This window comes from Salvelinus fontinalis, chromosome 21, assembly GCF_029448725.1.
Source record: "Salvelinus fontinalis isolate EN_2023a chromosome 21, ASM2944872v1, whole genome shotgun sequence".
Classification (NCBI taxonomy): domain Eukaryota; kingdom Metazoa; phylum Chordata; class Actinopteri; order Salmoniformes; family Salmonidae; genus Salvelinus; species Salvelinus fontinalis.
This window is the reverse complement of record NC_074685.1, coordinates 9484171-9506059: the sequence shown is the minus strand read 5'-3', so window position 1 is coordinate 9506059 and position 21889 is coordinate 9484171. Positions and strand designations below refer to the sequence as shown.

At 45.6% G+C, this 21889-nt stretch overlaps 1 protein-coding gene across 1 annotated transcript in view; it reads right to left on the bottom strand.

The window, feature by feature from the left end:
• The window catches only part of LOC129819154 (collagen alpha-1(V) chain-like), a 166989-nt gene that overhangs the window by 11541 nt on the left and 133559 nt on the right, over positions 1 to 21889 (bottom strand). The window contains exons 37-56 of the mRNA XM_055875716.1: positions 21770 to 21877; positions 21345 to 21452; positions 17769 to 17876; positions 17444 to 17551; positions 17251 to 17304; positions 16933 to 17040; positions 13930 to 13983; positions 13448 to 13555; positions 13163 to 13216; positions 12959 to 13012; positions 12577 to 12792; positions 12028 to 12081; positions 11704 to 11757; positions 11213 to 11320; positions 10942 to 11031; positions 10705 to 10758; positions 10118 to 10382; positions 9569 to 9681; positions 6282 to 6350; positions 3186 to 3419 (exon numbers count right to left, since the gene is read on the bottom strand). Coding sequence (XP_055731691.1) covers positions 3186 to 3419; positions 6282 to 6350; positions 9569 to 9681; positions 10118 to 10382; positions 10705 to 10758; positions 10942 to 11031; positions 11213 to 11320; positions 11704 to 11757; positions 12028 to 12081; positions 12577 to 12792; positions 12959 to 13012; positions 13163 to 13216; positions 13448 to 13555; positions 13930 to 13983; positions 16933 to 17040; positions 17251 to 17304; positions 17444 to 17551; positions 17769 to 17876; positions 21345 to 21452; positions 21770 to 21877 — 2121 coding nt within the window. The remainder of the gene's footprint in view (positions 1 to 3185; positions 3420 to 6281; positions 6351 to 9568; positions 9682 to 10117; positions 10383 to 10704; positions 10759 to 10941; positions 11032 to 11212; positions 11321 to 11703; positions 11758 to 12027; positions 12082 to 12576; positions 12793 to 12958; positions 13013 to 13162; positions 13217 to 13447; positions 13556 to 13929; positions 13984 to 16932; positions 17041 to 17250; positions 17305 to 17443; positions 17552 to 17768; positions 17877 to 21344; positions 21453 to 21769; positions 21878 to 21889) is intronic.

Sequence of the window (21889 nt, the reverse complement as noted above, 5' to 3'; positions counted from 1 at the left end):
GCATGATACGTATTAGTATACATGCACGTCATACACCTTCCCCTAGATGTCAAGAGGCAGTGAGAGAAGAAATGGAGTGTTTATCTTGGTCTGAGATGGAATAAATCCTCTTGGAATGACGTGTCACCCATTTTCTGTTTTCTGGAAAGCGCGAGGTTGGACCTGGAATTGCCTTCTGAAAAGCTTTCGTTATAGGCGACTACTATCTCCGGCTTTGATTTTATTTGATACATGTGACAATATCATCGTAAAGTATGTTTTTTCAATATAGTTTTATTAGACTATTGACATTTATTCGGGACGTTAGGCGTGTTGCGTTATGTGCCTTTTTTTCAGTAAGGAGAGCTTCGAGCCACTTGGCTAGTGCGCTTGCTAATTCAAGAGGGAAAAAGGACGTTCTGAATCCAAACAACGATTGTTCTTGACAAAGTACCTCTTGTACAACATTCTGATGAAAGATCAGCAAAACTAGGACCCATTTTATCATGCTATTTCATATATCTGTCGAACTGTGTACTATTAGTTTTGCGCCCAGGTTTTGGGCACTCGCTCGCCATAACTAAGCCTTATGTTGTAATGAAGTTATTTTTAGAATTCTAACACGGCGATTGCATTAAGAACTAGTGTATCTATCATTTCCTATACAACATGTATTTTTTAGTTATGTTTATGAATAGCTATTTGGTCAGAATATGTGTGTCAGAAAAAGTGTCAGAAAAATATCCGGACGTTGTGGGAAAAAGTAGCTACGTTAGCACAATGTATAACCACTGATTTCAGCTCTAAATATGCACATTTTCGAACAAAACATAAGTGTATGTATAACCTGATGTTATAGGACTGTCATCTGATGAACCATATCAAGGTTAGTCAAAAATTATATATCTTTTGCTGGTTTGTTACGATCGCTAACCTTTGCTACTGGGGAACGGCTTGTGTTTCTGGCTATTGTGGTAAGCTAATATAACGCTATATTGTGTTTTCGCTGTAAAACACTTAATAAATCGGAAATATTGGCTGGAATCACAAGATGCCTGTCTTTCATTTGCTGTACACTATGTATTTTTCAGAAATGTTTTATGATGAGTATTTAGGTAATTGACGTTGGTGTCTGTAATTATTATGGCTGCTTTCGGTGCAATTTCTGATTGTAGCTGCAATGTAAACTATGATTTATACCTGAAATATGCACATTTTTCAAACAAAACATAGATTTATTGAATAACATGTTATAAGACTGTCATCTGATGAAGTTGTTTGTTGGTTAGTTTGGTTGGTTCTTGGTTAGTTAGGTTGGCTTTGTGCATGCTACCTGTGCTGTGAAAAATGTCTGTCCTTTTTTGTATTTGGTGGTGAACTAACATAAATACACGTGCTGTTTTCGCTGTAAAACATTTTAAAAATCGGACATGTTGGCTCATTTGCTGTATTGGACTTGTTAATGTGTGAAAGTTAAATATTTCAAAAAAATATATTTTGAATTTCGCGCTCTGCCTTTTCAGTGGAAAGTGGGAGGAGTTCTGCTGGCGGAACGCCAGAGCAGTACAGGTTAACAAAGAGTTGCTGTTTGTTTTGAAATGGGTAGCTAGTAATAAACTGGCCCTGGACATCTCTAAAACTAAGAGCATTGTATTTGGTACAAATCATTCGCTAAGTTCTAGTCCTCAGCTGAATCTGGTAATAAACAAGTTGAGGAGACTAAATTACTTGGCGTTACCTTAGATTGTAAACTGTCATGGTCAAAACCTATAGATTCAATGGTTGTAAAGATGGGGGGAGGTCTGTCCGTAATAAAGAGATGCCCTGCTTTTTTGACACCACACTCCAAAAAGCAAGTTCTGCAGGCTCTAGTTTTGTCTTATCTTGATTACTGTCAAGTCGTGTGGTCGAGTGCTTCAAGGAAAGACCTAGTTAATCTGCAGCTGGCCCAGAACAGAGTGGCCAGTCTTGCTCTTCATTGTAATCAGAGGGCTGATATAAATACTACTGTATGCATGCCAGTGTCTCTTGGCTAAGAGGTGAGGAGAGTCTGACTGCATCACCTCTTCTTTTTATAAGAAACATTAATGTGTTTAAAATCCCAAATTGTTTGCATAGTCAATTTACACACAGCTCTGACACACACTTACCCCACCAGACATTCCGCCAGGGGTCTTTTCACAGTCTGTTCACAATCCAGGACAAATTCAAGAAAGCGTACAGTTTTATATAGAGCCATTATTGCATGGAATCTCATATTGCTCAAATAAAAAGCAAACCTGGTTTCAAAAACAGATAAAGCAACACCTCGTGGCACAATGCCTCTCCCCTATTTGACCTAGATAGTATGTGTGTCTGTATTGATATGTAGGCTACATATGCCTTTAGTAATTTGTTTTGTTTTTAATGTAGTTCTGCCCTTGAGCTGTTGTCTATTAATGTTCTGTATTATGTCATGTTTCATGTTTTGTATGGACCCCAGGAAGAGTAGCTGCTGGTTTTGCAACAGCTAATGGGGATCCGAATAAAATACCAAATACCAAAACAAAGACACACAATTCACTCCCCCACCCCACACAAACACACAATTCACTCCCCCACCCCACACAAACACACAATTCATTCCCCCACCCCACACAAACACACAATTCATTCCCCCACCCCACACAAACACACAATTCACTCCCCCACCCCACACAAACACACAATTCACCCCCCCCACCCCACACAGACACACAATTCACACCCCCCACCCCATACAGACACACAATTCACTCCCCCCACCCCACACAGACACACAATTCACACCCCCTACCCCACACAGACACACAATTCACTCCCCCCACCCCACACAAACACACAATTCATTCCCCCACCCCACACAAACACACAATTCATTCCCCCCACCCCACACAGACACACAACTCACTCCCCCACCCCACACAGACACACAATTCACACCCCCCACCCCACACAGACACACAATTCACTCCCCCACCCCACACAAACACACAATTCACTCTCCACACCGACACACAATTCACACCCCCACCACACACAAACGCCGTTATACACATGACCGTCAAATCCCCTTACTCACATCTATGCCCTACACACACACACACACACACACACACACACACACACACACACACACACACACACACACACACACACACCCCCCCCCAACCCTTCCATCCACTCACCGCACAGCCGTCCACCACGGCTCTGATGTAGGGGTTGTTATCGTAGGACATCTCCTCGTCGTTGGAGCCCAGGAAGCGGATGGCCTTGTCGTATGAGTCCCCGTCCTGGTTGTGCCAGGCCACCGACTGGTAGCAGTTGTAGGTGAGGTTCTGGCGGGCAGCCGCGCTCAGCAGACGCAGGAAGGTCATCTGGACCACACCAATGGGGTTGCCCTCAGCGTCCACGTACGAGAGCTAGACAGGGAGGAAAGGAGATATAGGGTCTAGGTCGGAACAGACACTGTGGACTAATACAGACACTATACATACATACTATACATATTTGGGTATGTATGTACACCCTATTCCCTAAATAGTGCACTACTTTTGAGCAGCGCTCTTGCGAAAAGTAGTACACTATTTAAAGAATAGGGTGCCATTTCAGACACAACATTGCTTTATTGTTTGTTCTCTACCAAGAACACTCAAATCTACACATCACACCATTCTCATGTACTGTGAGGTGTCTTGGGAGGGTTTCTCGCTTTTATTTGTGAATTCTAATTCTGACACCGAGTAGTGTCGTTGTGGGGTTATGATTTCATATGACTTTAGACGGAGTGTTTCGCAGACAACAGACTGTAGGTGTATGCAGCAGCATGGCGGACTCAGGGCAATGACACACCGTCACTCAAACATGTCAGCATTCCTCACCTCTCTTTCCAATGCTACGGCTGCTTTGACAGAATTATAGAATGCCAATCGGTGCGCGCAGTGCGCCGCGACACGGGTTTGTCCCATCAGTCACTGCAGCACCAGGGAGAGAGGGGGGTTGTGGGTAAGGAGATCAACGGCGGCCAGCTCGTCTCCAGAGAGTATGCTAAGCTTCATTACCCATAAACCATGGCGGTGCTACGTGAGTAGGATAGAATTCCGATTCCTCAGACGACAAATCAGGAGGGGGGATATACCAGAGGTGTTCCGGCTAGGTCCTTTAGAGTGAAATATCTAGGCTGTCATCAACCAGCTTTGGGAGAGATGGAGAGGCTTGCTGCATTATGGGGTCTGTCTGTCTGGGGCTGTATGAGTAAGCTTGTGTCTGAGAAACAGTAAGGCAGACAGGAGTTACTACAGGAGCTCTAATCTACAGGCTCTGGGGTCTTAGATACTGACTGGCTTATTCTCTGCTGAAAGACTTCAATGGTTCTGTAGGAATAGCAGTCTACTAGCAATGAACAAGTGATGACTACTCTCAATCGAGGAGCTAACCGTAATTGAACACTTAAGCTTTAATTAAGAAAATTATGGAAATGTATTGTTTTGAAAGGAGCTCATTAGTAAATGTAAAACATAATTGTATAAATGAAAAATAATAATGGTTTGGTTTAATCGGTTTCCACAATTTAGAATTAGCCTAATTCGCCATGTTTAAGTGGAATTCTAAACCAACATGTGTTCTATTATACTAATGTAGCTAGGATCTAATGATTACAAATCATGCCTGATGACCCATCCATTTGGGAACATCAGTCTTTGGTGTGATGCTATTTTACGCTGGAGATCCGTTTCCATACCAACCAACAGCGTTCCACCATCCGTTCCACAGGGTTCTCTTCTTCTTTCAGACAAACAGGACTGACTGAGACCAAGAGCCAAGCGCATGCAACGCCCATGCCATGCAGTCACAGCAGAGAGCCACTAATGTGTGTGTATAGATACATTCTCTCTCTCTCATGCACACACAGACACACACACACACATATGACTCAACCTGGACAATAATGGACATTACAGATTACTATTAAAGGGAAGTCAATCAAATCTGTTGTACTGTATTTTCAGGAACCCACAAGGTGGCCACACTATCATTAGATAGGAGATTGGGCTCATAGAGGATGATAACTATATCCATTGTGTCCAAGTAACAGTGTCTGTCTGTGAATCAGTGGCTCTTAAAGGGAGTAGTATCCCTCACCCCTGTGAGTGTTCAGGTACTCAGAAAAGCTAGGTCCTCCCCTGCTCCTGTCTGTTCCTCCCCCTCCCTCATCCCTCCTCATCCCTCCTCCCCGCTCTGCCCCGCAGAACCAGTGTGTAGAAACAGCCCTACATCGCCATGGAAACATTACCTCTTCATCGCAGCCGCAAGTCAAAAGTGGGTGTACCCAGAAGCCCCTGGGAATGTGACTGAGTGCCTGACTTTTGACTGTTCACATTGAATCAGTGTTGTAATCCTCTTGTGATTGAATGGGTAGGTGAATGTGTGGAATGAGTGTAGCAGGAACAAAATGGTGCCTAATCACTCTCCTGTGACTAGCTTCACATGATTTATGAATAGGTATCTATACAGTATAGGTATCTATGAGCCAACTGGAAATGCTGAGGGCAATAGGAGTAGTTGTTATAAATAGAAATGTGTGTCTAACCATAAGAGGCACTCAGTCACTTCTAGGTGATGCTCTCCAACTTCAGAGAGAGGCAGGTTGAGTGGATGCATTTACACTCATACTGTCCCATGGCAACATTCAGTACCAACACACTGTTTACTCAATTCATTGACTTTTTGTACTACACTTACCTTTTTTTAAATTTATATTGAAGTTTTTCTTCAATGGAAAATTGTCTAACTTCTTCAACTACTAGTTGCCATGGTAAAGTATGTCTGTCAGTCTGTCTGTTCCACCAACGATGTCTCCCTCTATTCTGGAAGGAAGAGACTCACCTACTGCAGTATGTCTTACTGAAGTTGTGCTGAGCTGAGCTTGATTGTGCTGAACCATGCAGAGCAGTGTCGCCACAAACACAAGCCAGAGTGCCAGTCAAAGACCAGTGCCAACCAGTACAGGAACCATGCAGAACCAGTACCGACCAGAACCAGAACCAGAACCTAGAACCATGCAGGGCCCTCAGGCCCACAGAGACCCAGCCAGGAGTCACCCTAGCTGGGCCTCCAGAGACCTGTGGGCGTGCCACTTACCAGGGAACCTCGCTTGTAGCGACTATACCAAGAGCCTGGGGAGTCTTTGGGCCATTTTGCCATTTTGCTCTGTAAAATATGAGATGAGCTGTTCAGGAAAAAGGGAAGGGGACGGGTGGAAGGGGGGCGTCAGGGGGGCTTACCAGTTTACCACGTTTGAATTCACTGAACCAGGAGCCAGGGATCTCCTTTACCCAGGAGGTGAGCCTAGTCTGGGTATGGATGGAGCAAAACAGGGGGGAAGAGGAGGAGGACAAAAAATGGTTAAAGAAAGAAAAACAGTAAGAATAGCCTCCTGAAAGAAATAACAACGTTATCCCTCGTTCTTCTAAACCCTCCCTCCCTTGGTCCATCTGTGGTGTCTGAGAGACCTGCAGTAGTATTGTGTGACACTGAACAGCCCGGGAGAGTGTAAAATACCTTAGCAAGCCATTATCGCGTTTTGTGTAAACACTGGCTGGCAGCTAATTACTGATCAGATATTCATGAGTACACAGTGATTCATTAAGAGATGTTGTATGCATCCTAAATGGGCCCTAGTCAAAAGGAGTGCACTATAAAAGGAATAGGGTCCCATTTAGGATGCATCTGTTAGCCTCCAAAGGACCAGCTTAAAAATGCCCCCTTTCCCTTCAGCTAAGTGTTCTGCTCTATACCAAAATAGAAGTGTCTATGCTTTTATGGTGTTCATTTAAGCTTCTTCTGTATACTGTAGGTAAAGACAAGTGGCTTTGTTTTGTGGTTTTCATTTAAAACTAGATAAGATTTTGCTGCATAGCCAACAATAAGTCCATTTTCAATTACAAAGCAGTTAAGAGTCTGCTGTAGAGTGATCCAGAAGTAAAACTTTTGTTTTCTTCATTTAAATTCTATTCAGCTTTAGCTGCATTATAACTACCAATAAGTATCAGATACATTGCCAGTGATACTCCAGTGTGATATTCTGAATATTATTATACAACAAGAATGAGCTAGATCAGTCTGATACGGGGTTTATACAGGGCTTGTCATCAATGCCTTAATGTGTAAATGAATGTTCAGCTGGAGATCAATTAGCGCTGGGAGACAGCATACATTAAACACACCCTGCTGTCTTGAAAGGCACTTACAGCTCTCCTAGCATGAGTGGAGCGAGCAGCCGGGGACCCCACTGGAGGAGACCACTGATACCCTGGAACTGATCCCCTCTAATGAGGAGACAACTGATACCCTAGAACTGATCCCCTCTAATGAGGAGACAACTGATACCCTAGAAATGATCCCTTCTACTGAGGAGACAACTGATACCCTAGAACTGATTCCATCTACTGGAGGAGACAACTGCTACCCTAGAACTGATCCCCTCTACTGTAGGAGACCACTGATACCCTAAAACTGATCCCCTCTACTGGAGGAGACAACTGATACCCTAGAACTGATCCCCTCTACTGGAGGAGACAACTGATACCCTAGAACTGATCCCCTCTACTGGAGGAGACCACTGATACCCTAGAACTGATCCCCTCTATTGGAGGAGACAACTGATACCCTAGAACTGATCCCCTCTACTAGAGGAGACCACTGATACCCTAGAACTGATCCCCTCTACTGGAGGAGACAATTGATACCCTAGAACTGATCCCCTCTACTGGAGGAGACCACTGATATCCTAGAACTGATCCCCTCTACTGGAGGAGACCACTGATATCCTAGAACTGATCCCCTCTACTGGAGGAGACCACTGATACCCTAGAACTGATCCCCTCTACTGGAGGAAACCACTGATACCCTAGAACTGATCCCCTCTACTGGAGGAGACCACTGATACCCTAGAACTGATCCCCTCTAATGAGGAGACAACTGATACCCTAGAACTGATCCCCTCTACTGGAGGAGACCACTGATACCCTAGAACTGATCCCCTCTACTGGAGGAGACCACTGATACCCTAGAACTGATCCCCTCTACTGGAGGAGACCACTGATACCCTAGAACTGATCCCCTCTATTGGAGGAGACAACTGATACCCTAGAACTGATCCCCTCTACTGGAGGAGACCACTGATACCCTAGAACTGATCCCCTCTACTGGAGGAGACAATTGATACCCTAGAACTGATCCCCTCTACTGGAGGAGACCACTGATACCCTAGAACTGATCCCCTCTATCCTCTCCTCTGCATAACTCATGATGGGTAGACTAGGGATACGGTGTTCCAGGCTAGGAGGGATGTAGAGGTGTGTGTATGTGTGTATGTGTGTGTGTGTGTGTGTGTGTGTGTGTGTGTGTGTGTGTGTGTGTGTGTGTGTGTGTGTGTGTGTGTGTGTGTGTGTGTGTGTGTGTGTGTGTGTGTGTGTGTGTGTGTGTGTGTATGTGTGCGCACACCTTCCTATGTGTGTGTGCCCACATGTGTGGATGTCAATGCATGGCAATGTCAGGGTCTCTGACCATGTGCCATCTCTCCACTCCTTCACACTAACGAGGCCATCCTACTGGCCCATCAATCTGCCCGGCTATAAAAAGTCAAGTTCATTTATCTGAGTTTAAGCAAACTCCTGCTCCTCTGTGTCTCAATGTGCCAGCGGATCGTTAAAATGTCCTGTAGCTTAGAGCCCTTACAGATCTCCCCTGGCCTGCCGCAGACACAGTTTCCTGTGTTTTACCTCTCCTCTCCTGTCCTCTCCTGTCCCCCTCTCCTCTATACCATGCATAACCAACCAGCAGAAAATTCCTCTCTGGGTGCCTGTCACCTGCCATAACCTATTACAGGTGACTGGGCCAGGGACGACACTAGGCCACTGACACTTACCTGGAGGATAGTACGGCAAAACTGTGTGTGTGCGCGCGTGTGTGTTTCTGTGTGTGTGTACATGTGTGTTGAAGGGAGTCTTTGACTCTCTGTTGACAGTGAGGGACTGCCCCAAATATATTCTTTGACATCATGACATGTCATGTGTAACAGTGTGTAACTGTAACACCAAGGGTCGTACATGGAGCTGCTGCCCCCTCGGGGCTTGGAGGACCCTGGGTATTACACTCATACCAGTAAAGTAATAGTGATGCATGAATGTTACATATATGAGTGTTATGTGATTATGCAGTAGTGTCAGGAGAGAGGTATATATGATTTATATGTGTAGTAGTTTGCCTGGGGCCAGGGAAGAATACATAAATGTTAACTTATCTGCATCATACAGTCAGAGTTATTTAACCTGTCAATCAAATGGGGAATAGTTGACACTTGACAGAACAATGTAGAAGGATTTTTTTATACACACTTTTTCAATCAACCAGAAATATCACTTTGCCACGCAGGCATGATGCATTTGAATCATTTGTATTTCCCTCATTATATACACCAAAACCTATACTATGTGTATGGTTCGCATTTCTATCACTCTCAAAATGTGACAATTTTACCAGTGGTGAGTGTAAAAGCGCCATGACTTACCCCTTCAGACTTCTTATCAGGGTAGATACAGCTCTCTCCTCCTGCTGTGAAGTTGCAGTGGACCTTGAAAGAGTCCCTCGAGCAACCCTGGTTGGGGTCGATCCAGTATTCACCTGAAAACGACAAGAAATGGAGGGAGGGAGGGAAGGAGGGAGGGAGGGAGGGAGAAAATGGGGAAGAGGGAAAAGAAAGAGGGGAGGAGAGAGGGAAGGAGGGAACCTTAACAATTAGAAACTTTTTCATCAGAGATCATTCAATGTTTAAATTATCATGATTTAGCATTCCAGGGAGAGACTATTCTATACCCCAAATCATCAAATACCAATCATATTTATAATCCTATTTCTCTATCACATTTAAATCCATTATAGTAGTGACACTTGGTCCTTGACCTATATAAAATAGTCCCACCTGTATGAAAAAGATAGCTAGCACCAGCCACCTTTTCCAAACAAGTTTCAAACAAGATTACTCCTGTGCTTCAGCACCGAACTTAGTAAGATTTCAGAATGTCAGATTTAGTATTTCAGATCTCAAATCGATGCCCACCGTCGGGGAAGTCAGGGTGGCAGAGCTGCAGGTCCTTGCAGGTGCGGGCGGGGTTGCCCTGTGTTCCGAGTGGGTGCTTCATCTGCTCGATCTCCAGCTTGAGGGAGTTGAGGGATCCGAAGATCTCCTCCATTCCATCGTCGTAGTCCTTGTAGTTGGCATCTGCATTGGCATCGTCCATCATCTGGCTGGCATCGATGTTCCTGCGGCTCCGCTTGGGGCTCGACTGCATGGGCAGCGGGTGGATGACATCTCCAGGAGGACCCTATCGGGGTGGAGAAGGAGAGAGAGGGGGAGAGGAGGAGACAGGGAAAGGAGAGGGGGGTGGAGATGAGGAAAGAAGAGGTGGAGGAGGTGAGGAGGAGAGGAAGAGGTGAGGAGACGGGGAAATGAGAGCGGGAGGAGGGGAGAGGAAGAGGAGATGGGGAAAAGAGAAGAAGGAAAGGGGGAGAGGTGGAGGAGGAGAGAGGGAGAGAAAGAGGGTAAGAGGGAAAGAGGGAGAGAAATGGGAGAGAGATGTTTTAGTCAGGGTAAAACTACAAAACTACAACATGTAATGACATCACACAATCATGGAGATAACTTACAGGAGGCCCAGGTTGTCCAGGAACACCAGTCTCTCCCTTGGGACCAGTTTGACCCTGAGGAAGACAGGAAAGAACACAGCATCATACACACAGCCTCTATGGACAGTAGGACATGGTTTAGACTTTACAAGCCCATACACACAGCCTCTATGGACAGTAGGACATGGTTTAGAATTTACAAGCCCATATACACAACTTATATGGACAGTAGGACATGATTTCAAGGGGACCCCTTACCGATGACCCCTTAGCTCCTTTAGGACCAGGAGGACCTGGTAATCCTGGAGGTCCCAGAGGACCAAGAGGACCTGAGGGGCCAGCAATACCCTGGAGGGAGAGAAGGATAGAATAAAGACAGGAAGGAGAGAAGAGAGGCTGATCAAACCACACTTGACTGTGTTGACTTGATATGATCAACTGTATTATCAGACCAAACCACAACATGTCATTTTTTATTAGGTAAACATCGCTCAATACTCATGTAAACAACAGTTGTAGGTCTACTAACATTGTCTCCTTTGGGTCCTGATGTCCCCTGGGGGCCTGGCAGACCTCTGTCACCCTTCTCTCCCTGCTCTCCTGGAGGCCCGATCAGACCGATCAGACCAGGGTGGCCCTGAGGAGAGGAGAAACACAGATCAAAACAGGCATCAATAATCAATTAATTACTCACATCAATCTGCCTGTCAATCAATCTCGCTTCATATATCATTAGTGTGATGACTAACTGCACTGGGGCTAATACCAGATACATAATCAATAGGTTTGAACAATGAGCCGTCAGTTATCATTCACTTGAATGTGTATAGTATGGAATATACAGTATCTCTAAAGTGTATCCCTATAGAATTTTAGACATCAACATCATTAGCAATGGAAGAAGATCAATACAGGATGTGACTTTTAGCCATGCATGCAACAGGTATGTTAATATTTGACTGTAATATTTACAGTATAGTACTTGTCAATAACCTACTGAAACAGGGGGTTGGGTTTTACCTTTTCTCCCTTAATGCCAGAGTCTCCCTTCAAACCTGGTAATCCTGGAGGACCCTGTGAGGGAGATGAGGGAGAGGAGAGAGAGAGTGAGAAAGAAAAAGAGAGAGGAGAGAGAGCAAGAGAGGGAGAGATGGAAATAATATGGGAGAGTTGTAGCGGAGAGGGATGGAAGGAAGGGGGTAGAGAAGTAGAGAGGGAGGTAGAGTAAAAGAGATGAGGACATATAACATTACATGTCTGACCCAATAAGACAAGGTACTGTGAATCCTGTGACATCCAATGACCCGGGTTTACGGGTTAGAGGTCAGAGATTAGTTGTCTCACCATGGGTCCAGGGGGACCGTCGGGGCCTGAGGAACCTGGAAGACCTTGTTCCCCCTGCATGGAAACAAGATACGAGTCAATGCTTTAAGCCACTGATCTGATCTTTACATACAATATAAGGGTGGCAGGTAGCCTAGCTGTTAGAGCATTGGGCCAGTAACTGAAAGGTCACTGGTTCTAATCCCCTGCCGACAAGGTGAAAAATCTGTGTGCCATTGAGCAAGGCACTTAACGCTAATTGCTCCAGAGTCACCGCTGATAATGGCAGACCCTGGCTGTAACCACACTCTCAGAGGGATAAGGAAATACACATTTCCAATATACATTTGTACACGTATGAAATAGGACAAATGTAAGCACCCACCTAATTATTATTACAATATTGGTATTATTCCCTTATGCTTATATTGTGTGAATTAGAAATGGCTTTTGTAAGATCAGTCACTATACTCATCTATGAGTGTTGTAGAAAACTCATAGTTACTGTCCCTAGTTACTGTAATAGCTATGACACAAAGAAATGAAAATATTAAACAATGTTGTACTTACAACTGGGCCGGGGATACCTCTGAGACCTTCAGAACCTTGCTTGCCAGGTGCTCCCTGAGGACCAACGGGGCCTGTCTTTCCCTGTGGGCCCTCCAGACCAGACTCTCCCTTGGCTCCCTTCTCTCCTTGCCTGCCCTCGGGTCCACTTGTACCATGGGGGCCTCTCTTTCCTGGTGGGCCAGAAGGACCTGACTCTCCGGTGGGTCCAGGAGAACCCTAAGAGATGAGAAAGGATATGGTTAAAGTACATGATCAGAGTGCTAAAAGCTCTTGTACAGTACTTCTATGTTTACTGTAGTTACCTTCAGATATGAGAAATGCTCAGTTTGTTAGTGCTTGTTTGTCGTTAGACAGATGTAATAATACGTTAGGTGAGACTCACAGGTTGACCAGCCTCTCCGTCATCTCCCTTGTCACCAGGAGGACCGTCTAAACCCTGGCAGGAGGAGAAAGAGAGACATGGGGAAAGTTGCATGACACTGAATGGATAGGGCACAGTGTGGGATTATTTACATTTCAATAGGTGCCAAAGCATTACAGAAACTGGATGCCAAAACAATGTCATTGTAACATTTCAGTGACTTACAGCCTGTCCGATCTCGCCAGGGGGACCAGGATCACCAGGGAAACCACTTGGACCCTGGAAATGAAATCCAAACAAAATGCTCAGTATCTAGAATGACTCTAGAGACAACTTAATAACCCTAGAGACTACATCTTACTTTGCCTTCCACTGACAATTGATTACAAATCCATAACATCCATTGGAATAGATTCACATGGCAGTAACGGGACTCAACTGCAATCAATCAACCAATCAATCAATGAACTGTGATATGTGATTCTACAGAGAAGTGTAACCAGGACTTACAGGACTTCCTTTAGGACCGTCATCTCCAGGGGGACCTTTAGGGCCGGGGGGTCCAGCAGAACCTGCAGGACCGGACTCTCCCTTCTCTCCTCGCTCTCCTCTTGGGCCCTGTGACAGTGGGGCAGTGTGTTAGTGTCTCAACAGTGTGTTACTGTGTCAACAATGTGTTCATGTCTATGCCCAGTAGAACTGTGCTTAACACACTCCATGTGGTTGGTGGGCTTTCGTCTATAATGGTTTTAATTACAACTTTGTTGAATTGATTCAGTTATTGTTACAGTAATGGTGAAGAGGAATAGCCTCATTCTACTGTTTTGTTATAATAAATATATGAATCGGTCAGTTTTTGCATTTGCGGCAGAATAATTCCTTCTCTCCAATGGAAAGGCAGTGAATGGAAGTTGTAGTGTGGTGGAGCTGTGTTGAAACAGTTGTTCTGTTAGATGATGATGATGATGTGAAGGTGCTGTCGGTTCACTTACAGGTCCGCCAAGTTCTCCCTGAAGACCAGGTTCTCCGTTTTCACCTGAGTCACCCTGAGAAAGGAAGAGAGAGAGAGAGAGATAGAACAATTCAGAAACGGCAGTGAACCAAAACAACTCTAAAATGGATATTTACAGTAAACCCGATGTCCTGACGCCCCTGGGGAATGAAAGAGATGACACCAGGGGTTACAATCCATCACAGCCAGTCAGAGCTGGGCCTGGAGCGGGCAAAGAGCAGGCGACCTCTGGGTCCTTCTTGGTCTACTCCATACATCTTCCACTCTCCCTCCCTCTCTCCCTGCCTGTCTTATTGGGTAGCGGGCCCAGGCTTCAGGCCCTGTTGTTACTCACTGTCACATAGGCCCCGTCGTCACAATCAATCAATCAATCATTGGGACAAACGGTGGACATGTTCCTAGAGACAATGTTTATCTAACCCCGGTCTGTGATGGGAGGGACAGGGCAGCAAACTGCTTGGCCTGGTGGATTTGGATTGAACTGTACAGAGCTGACCCAAACTGTGCCTAGTGCGCACAGGCCTAGCTCTAGGTTATCATACCCATCCATAACCTAAATGAGCATCTGGCCTCTTTCCCAAAGCACTTTTCTTTCTGTCAGGATATCTAGTCCAGGAAGCAGAGCAGAGAGAGCAGAGCACAGAGAGCAGAGCAGAGAGAGCAGAGCACAGAAAGCAGAGCACAGAGAGTGAGCAGAGAGACCAGAGCAGAGAGAGAGGCCTGTTTAAAAGCATGAGTTATTCTCTCTCCTGTACTAAGCTTTTAATACAGCCCTGTGTCTGACTCCACATAGGGGCTACATACCAAATGGCACCCTAGTCCCTACAGGGAGAGAAAGAGAGAGATAGCGGGAGAAAGAGAGAGAGAGATAGCGAGAGAGATTGCGAGAGAGAGAGAGATTACGAGAGAGAGAGAGAAATAGAGAGAGACAAAGAGAGAGAGAGAAAGAGAGAGAGAGAAAGAGAGAGAGAAAGAGAGAGAGAAAGAGAGAAAGAAAAAGAGAGAAAGAGAGAGAGAGAGAGAGAGAGAGAGAGAGAGAGAGAGAGAGAGAGAGAGAGAGAGAGAGAGAGAGAGAAAGAGAGAGAGAGAAAGAGAGAGAGAGAAAGAGAGAGAGAGAGAGAGAGAGATAGAGGGACAAACAGGGAAAGATAGCGAGAAAGGAAGACTAAACCACTGCTATAAAAGCAGCCAGATCAGCTCAGATCAGATTAGCCAGAGAGAGGATTGTAATTGTGGTGAGCTAAGCTTTTGTTTGAGGAAGGGATGGATGTGTGCTCCCAGGGGGAAGACTCTCAGGGGGCGAAGGTCATTCTATCGATGGGCCAGATAAAACAAAATATGCCATCATTGCAGTAGAAAGTGCTGGGAGCGTTTGGTGGACAGTGGGGCTGGCGGGTGCCAAGACAAAGCTTTCATAATCAAACAGCTACCTCCGATCGTCTGCCCCTGACGGTGAGCAAAACACCAAGGCTTATTTTGTAAGAGCTGTTTTAAATAATGCATTCAGCGTCTCCACAGTCACTTTGAGTATTAATTCATACTTCTACTCTCTCCAACGACAATACTGTTGAGGATGAAAACACTACCATTAAGCTGTGTGTGTGTGTGTGTGTGTGTGTGTGTGTGTGTGTGTGTGTGTGTGTGTGTGTGTGTGTGTGTGTGTGTGTGTGTGTGTGTGTGTGTGTGTGTGTGTGTGTGTGTGTGTGTGTGTGTGTGTGCGCACGTGCGTGTGTGCGTGTCGCTCACACTCACTTGAGAATGAAAATGAGCGTTTCCAATTTCAAACATGATCTATTGAATAGCCACATCAAATATTGATGGTGACAAAAGCCTTGCAAAGAGGATGAGTGGTGATCTGAATAATGTTGAACTGAAACTCAAACTGACAATTGGACCTCTTGCACAGTAAGACTATCTGTCTCTTGTTGCTACTTTAAACCACAGTTACACTGTTAGATGAGACACCTTCTAGCTCTGAGCTCAGCAACAGGGTAAATAGACGTTGCCATCTACTCTGGACTGCTGTGAACTATGGGGATTTTATGTGCAGGAACAGACGGCATAACGACTATGTACCTCAATACTGTCTGAATCCTCTGCTATGTAGATCTCTAAGTACTAGAAGACCCATGGTGGACTAGGAGACCCATGGTGCACTAGGAGAGTCATGGTGCACTAGGAGAGTCATGGCGGATTAGGAGACCATGGTGCACTAGGAAAGTAATGGCGGATTAGGAGACCCATGGTGGACTAGGAGACCCATGGTGCACTAGGAGAGTCATGGCGGATTAGGAGACCCATGGTGGACTAGGAGACCCATGGCGCACTAGGAGAGTCATGGCGGATTAGGAGACCCATGGTGCACTAGGAGAGTCATGGTGCACTAGGAGAGTCATGGCGGATTAGAAGACCCATGGTGCACTAGGAGAGTCATGGCGGATTAGGAGACCCATGGTGTACTAGGAGAGTCATGGCGGATTAGGAGACCCATGGTAGACTAGGAGACCCATGGTGGATTAGGAAACCCATGGTGGATTAGGAGATGCATGGTGGACTACGAGACCCATGGTGAACTAGGACACCCATGGTTGATTAGGAGACCCATGGTGCACTAGGAGAGTCATGGCGGATTAGGAGACCCATGGTGGACAAGGAGACCCATGGTGGATTAGGAAACCCATGGTGGATTAGGAGATGCATGGTGGACTACGAGACCCATGGTGAACTAGGAGACCCATGGTGGATTAGGAGACCCATGGTGGACTAGGAGACCCATGGTGGACTAGGAGACCCGTAGTGGACTAGGAGACCCATGGTGGACTAGGAGAGTCATGGCTTCCAATGGGGTCAAGAGGACTAGGCCAAGTGTAGGAATCTTCAGAAAACTGACTTCTACCATAGAAATATAATCAATTTTGGATTAATGGATTGTATTTCTATGGGTTCTACAATGAGGTGAAGGGAATTAACAGGTGGACCTTACCTTCTCTCCAACAGATCCAGGGTTTCCAATACCACCAGGAGGTCCCTGAGGGCCGTCAGCTCCTGGGGGTCCGGAGGGACCTCTGGGGCCAGGAGGACCGGGAGGACCCTAGGAGGGAAGGAGAAAAAGAGTGATGAGTCTACTGTCATCACATACAAATAGGAATAAACTATCATCATATAAATATAGGAAACCGACAGTGCTAAATTCATTGTACACAATCCCTATACATACACTCAATACTGGTACATTAGAATTCTGCTCTATTTCATGAAACTCTATAGCAATATTGCATAAGAGAATAGTAGGAACTCTTACCATCTGACCAACGTCTCCAGTTTCTCCTTTCTCGCCGGCTGGACCTGGTAATCCCTGCAGTCAGACAAGATAATGATGTCAGTCACAATCACAACAACATGAGCCCTGGACAAAATAAATCCACTACATAGGGAAAAGGGTGCCATTTGGGACACAACCATAGACTGTCCCTGGTTCTGATTATTGTTCTGACCTGCAGTCCAACTGGGCCAGGGGGTCCATTGAACCCTCTGGATCCTTCATCTCCCTTCTGGCCAAACAGACCCTGCTGACCTCTGGGACCGGGCTCTCCATCAGCTCCCTACACACCCGAGAGAGAGAGGAGAAGAGAAAGCGAGATAGAAGGAGAAAGAGAGAGAGAGGGAGGGGATAGAATGTACATACATAAGAGAGTAAGGGGTAGAGAATAATTTGATTTTGAACTGTGGCATAGACCAGGTCAAGAGACTGTGACATGGACAGGAAGTGACATCATATCCAATGACCTGGAGGGTGAAATGGTTTAGTGGGATACTTACAGCAGGACCAGGCGCTCCAACCGGGCCTTGGGGACCAGTAGGACCAGGTGGACCATGCTCTCCTTTGTCTCCTTTGCCTCCCTTCTGACCTGGCTCTCCAATCTCTCCCTGGTAATAGAAACAAAGACAATCACAACAACAGTCATCACAACTCAATGAATCTTGTTGAGTCAACTCACTTTAATCCTGTTGAGTTAACTCACTTTAATCCTGTTGAGTTAACTCACTTTAATCCTGTTGAGCTAGTGTTCAGCTAAATTAAGATTTGTATGTGAGTAAATGCTTGGCAGGGAGATAAGAGAGGTTTTAGGGCTTTTTGTTGGGTATATGTCATTGTTGCCTTCAAATATCATTCAGTGACACAGTGTCAGAACTAGGAGTCACATAATATATATATGTATTTATTTTATTTAACCTTTATTTAACTCGGCAAGTCAGTTAAGAACAAATTCTTATTTACAATGACGGCCTACCAAAAGGCAAAAGGTCTCATGCCGGGGACATGGGCTAGGATTAAAATGTTAAAATAAAATAAAAATATAGAACAAAACAGAACAAAACACACATCACGACAAGAGAGACACCACAACACTACATAAAGAGAGACCTAAGACAACAACGTAGCATGGCAGCAACACATGAAAACACAACATGGTAGCAGCACAACATGACAACAACATGGACGCAAAACAACAAGGCAGCAACACAACATGACAACAACATGGTAGCAACACAACATGACAACAACATGGTAGCAGCACAACATGACAACAACATGGACGCAAAACAACAAGGCAGCAACACAACATGACAACAACATGGTAGCAGCACAACATGACAACAACATGGACGCAAAACAACAAGGCAGCAACACAACATGACAACAACATGGTAGCAGCACAACATGACAACAACATGGACGCAAAACAACAAGGCAGCAACACAACATGACAACAACATGGTAGCAACACAACATGACAACAACATGGTAGCAGCACAACATGACAACAACATGGTAGCAACACAACATGACAACAACATGGTAGCAACACAACATGACAACAACATGGTAGCAACACAACATGGCAGCAGCACAACATGGTAGCAGCACAAAACAAAGACAAATATAATGTACAGGTAACTGCCAAAATAAAGGAAACACCAAAATAAAGTGTCTCAATAGGGCGTTAGGACACCACAAGCCAGAACAGCTTCAATGCACCTAGGCATAGATTCTACAAGTGTCTGGAACTCTACTGGAGGGATGTGACACCATTCTTCCTCGAGAAATGTCATTATTTGGTGTTTTGTTGATGGTGGTACAAAAAGCTGTCTCAGGCGGTTCAATTGAGTTGAGATCTGGTGACTGAGACGGCCATGGTATATGGCTTACATCGTTTTCATGCTCATCAAACCATTCAGTGACCACTCGTGCCCTGTAGATGAGGGCATTGTCATACTATGGGGGCTTAGCCATGGTGGCCAAAATAATGACCTGCCCAGCATTTTTATATATTACCCTAAGCATGACGGGATGTTAATTAATTAATTAACTCAGGAACCACACCTGTGGGGAAGTACCTGCTTTCAATATACTTTGTATCCCTCATTTACTCAAGTGTTTCCATTATTTTGTCAATTACCTGTATATGTAATATAATAATTATATAATATATATATACGCCATTTAGCAGACACTTTTCTCCAAAGCGACTTACAGTCATGCATACATACATTTCAGTGTTCCCAGGAATCAAACCCACTACCCTTGTGGTACAAGCACCATGCTCTACCGACTGATCTACAAAGGACCACATCCCAGAAGGGGTTTGTCATCTATATGTGGCACACAACTAGCAGCCTGTCACGGATTCCATTCACAACTTATTTGCACTGCATTTGCACTGCAAAATCAGAACCCCAGAACGTCACACTGTTACGCATACTCAAATGCGTTTGCAGTCTCTAGGTGTTTGAAATGGTGGGAAAACATTGAGTCAGACTTTTCCTAAGCCAGCCCAGAGGATGCTTATTGCTTCTGAAACAACATTATTCTACTCTCCTTAACTCCTCTTAATAAAGCCCTTGGAGTTATCCTCCCTGTTCCGAGTGTGAAAGGCCTTATAATGAGACTGTGAATGTTAGTGAGATCCTCTTTGTGTGTGTGTCTCTCTCTCTCTCTCTTTCTGAATGTCAAATACCTCAGTATTCCCTGTGTCCCCCAACACCAGGAGAAAGAGACTAAGGCCAGTTAACAACTAAAGCAGCATTCCTCCAAGGATAAAATATTAAATTACGGCTGATCTTCATACAAATGTTTCTCCATCTCTCTTTCTCCCTCTGTCTGTCGCTCTGTCTCCCTCTCTCTCTCTCGCTCTCTCTCTCTCTGTCTCAGTGTGTGTGTCTCAGTGTGTCTGCATACTAATAGCAGCTCCTCTCTCTACCATCTGAAACGTACAAATGATCGACATAACGGGTTCAGCTATCTGTCAGCTGGAAAGACTTAAAGACATGTCAGTCAGAGCCAACTCTGCCTGTCAACACCCCTGAGGAGAGAGAGGGTCATGAGAGAGGACAAACACCCCTGAGGAGAGAGAGGGTCATGAGAGAGGACAAACACCCCTGAGGAGAGAGAGGGTCATGAGAGAGGACAAACACCCCTGAGGAGAGAGAGGGTCATGAGAGAGGACAAACACCCCTGAGGAGAGAGAGGGTCATGAGAGAGGACAAACACCCCTGAGGAGAGAGAGGGTCATGAGAGAGGACAAACACCCCTGAGGAGAGAGAGGGTCATGAGAGAGGACAAACACCCCTGAGGAGAGAGAGGGTCATGAGAGAGGACAAACACCCCTGAGGAGAGAGAGGGTCATGAGAGAGGACAAACACCCCTGAGGAGAGAGAGGGTCATGAGAGAGGACAAACACCCCTGAGGAGAGAGAGGGTCATGAGAGAGGACAAACACCCCTGAGGAGAGAGAGGGTCATGAGAGAGGACAAACACCCCTGAGGAGAGAGAGGGTCATGAGAGAGGACAAACACCCCTGAGGAGAGAGAGGGTCATGAGAGAGGACAAACACCCCTGAGCAGAGAGAGGGTCATGAGAGAGGACAAACACCCCTGAGGAGAGAGAGGGTCATGAGAGAGGACAAACACCCCTGAGGAGAGAGAGGGTCATGAGAGAGGACAAACACCCCTGAGGAGAGAGAGGGTCATGAGAGAGGACAAACACCCCTGAGGAGAAAGAGGGTCATGAGAGAGGACAAACACCCCTGAGGAGAGAGAGGGTCATGAGAGAGGACAAACACCCCTGAGGAGAGAGAGGGTCATGAGAGAGGACAAACACCCCTGAGGAGAGAGAGGGTCATGAGAGAGGACAAACACCCCCTGCCTTTGATATAAATCATCACGTTGAGTATGTTTGTGTGTTCGTGTCAGAGAGTGATAGACATTTTGTTTTTATCTAAGCTGCTAAGTGTTCACTTTTATATAAATTCACACGCACGGAAACACACACACACACACACACACACACACACACACAAACGCATACTACTCTCCCCTCAGTGGGCCAACCCACCTTGTCTCCATCCTCTCCTGGGGGTCCGAGAGGTCCAGCTGGGCCAGGCAGACCAACAGGTCCCTGGACACCATCTCTACCGGCGGGGCCTTGGGGTCCTTTTTCACCCTATAGCACATTAAATTACAGTACATTTCATTTAACTCATTTACCAGACAACTCTCATCTGCAGACTTACTAAACTGCAGGTTTGAAATCAATTCCATTTTGATTCAGTCAATTCAGGATGTAAACCATTTACTTCCTGAATTGACTGAATTATAATAGAATTGACCTGAACACTACTGTACTGTACAATAAGTCGATTGAAACGAGGAGGCTGAGATATACAGTGGCTGAGAGAAATGTGTTTGTTTTCTAACAACAGGGTTTATGTTGAAACTAGTAGCATGGACAGAACCAGGCTGAACTGAACTGGGTCTTACCGGTCCACCCTTCTCTCCAGCGGGTCCAGGGGGTCCCTGAGGTCCTGGTCGTCCAGGGAGACCGGTGGGTCCGGCTGGGCCAGCAGGACCACGCTCACCAGGGGAACCCTAAAACACAGA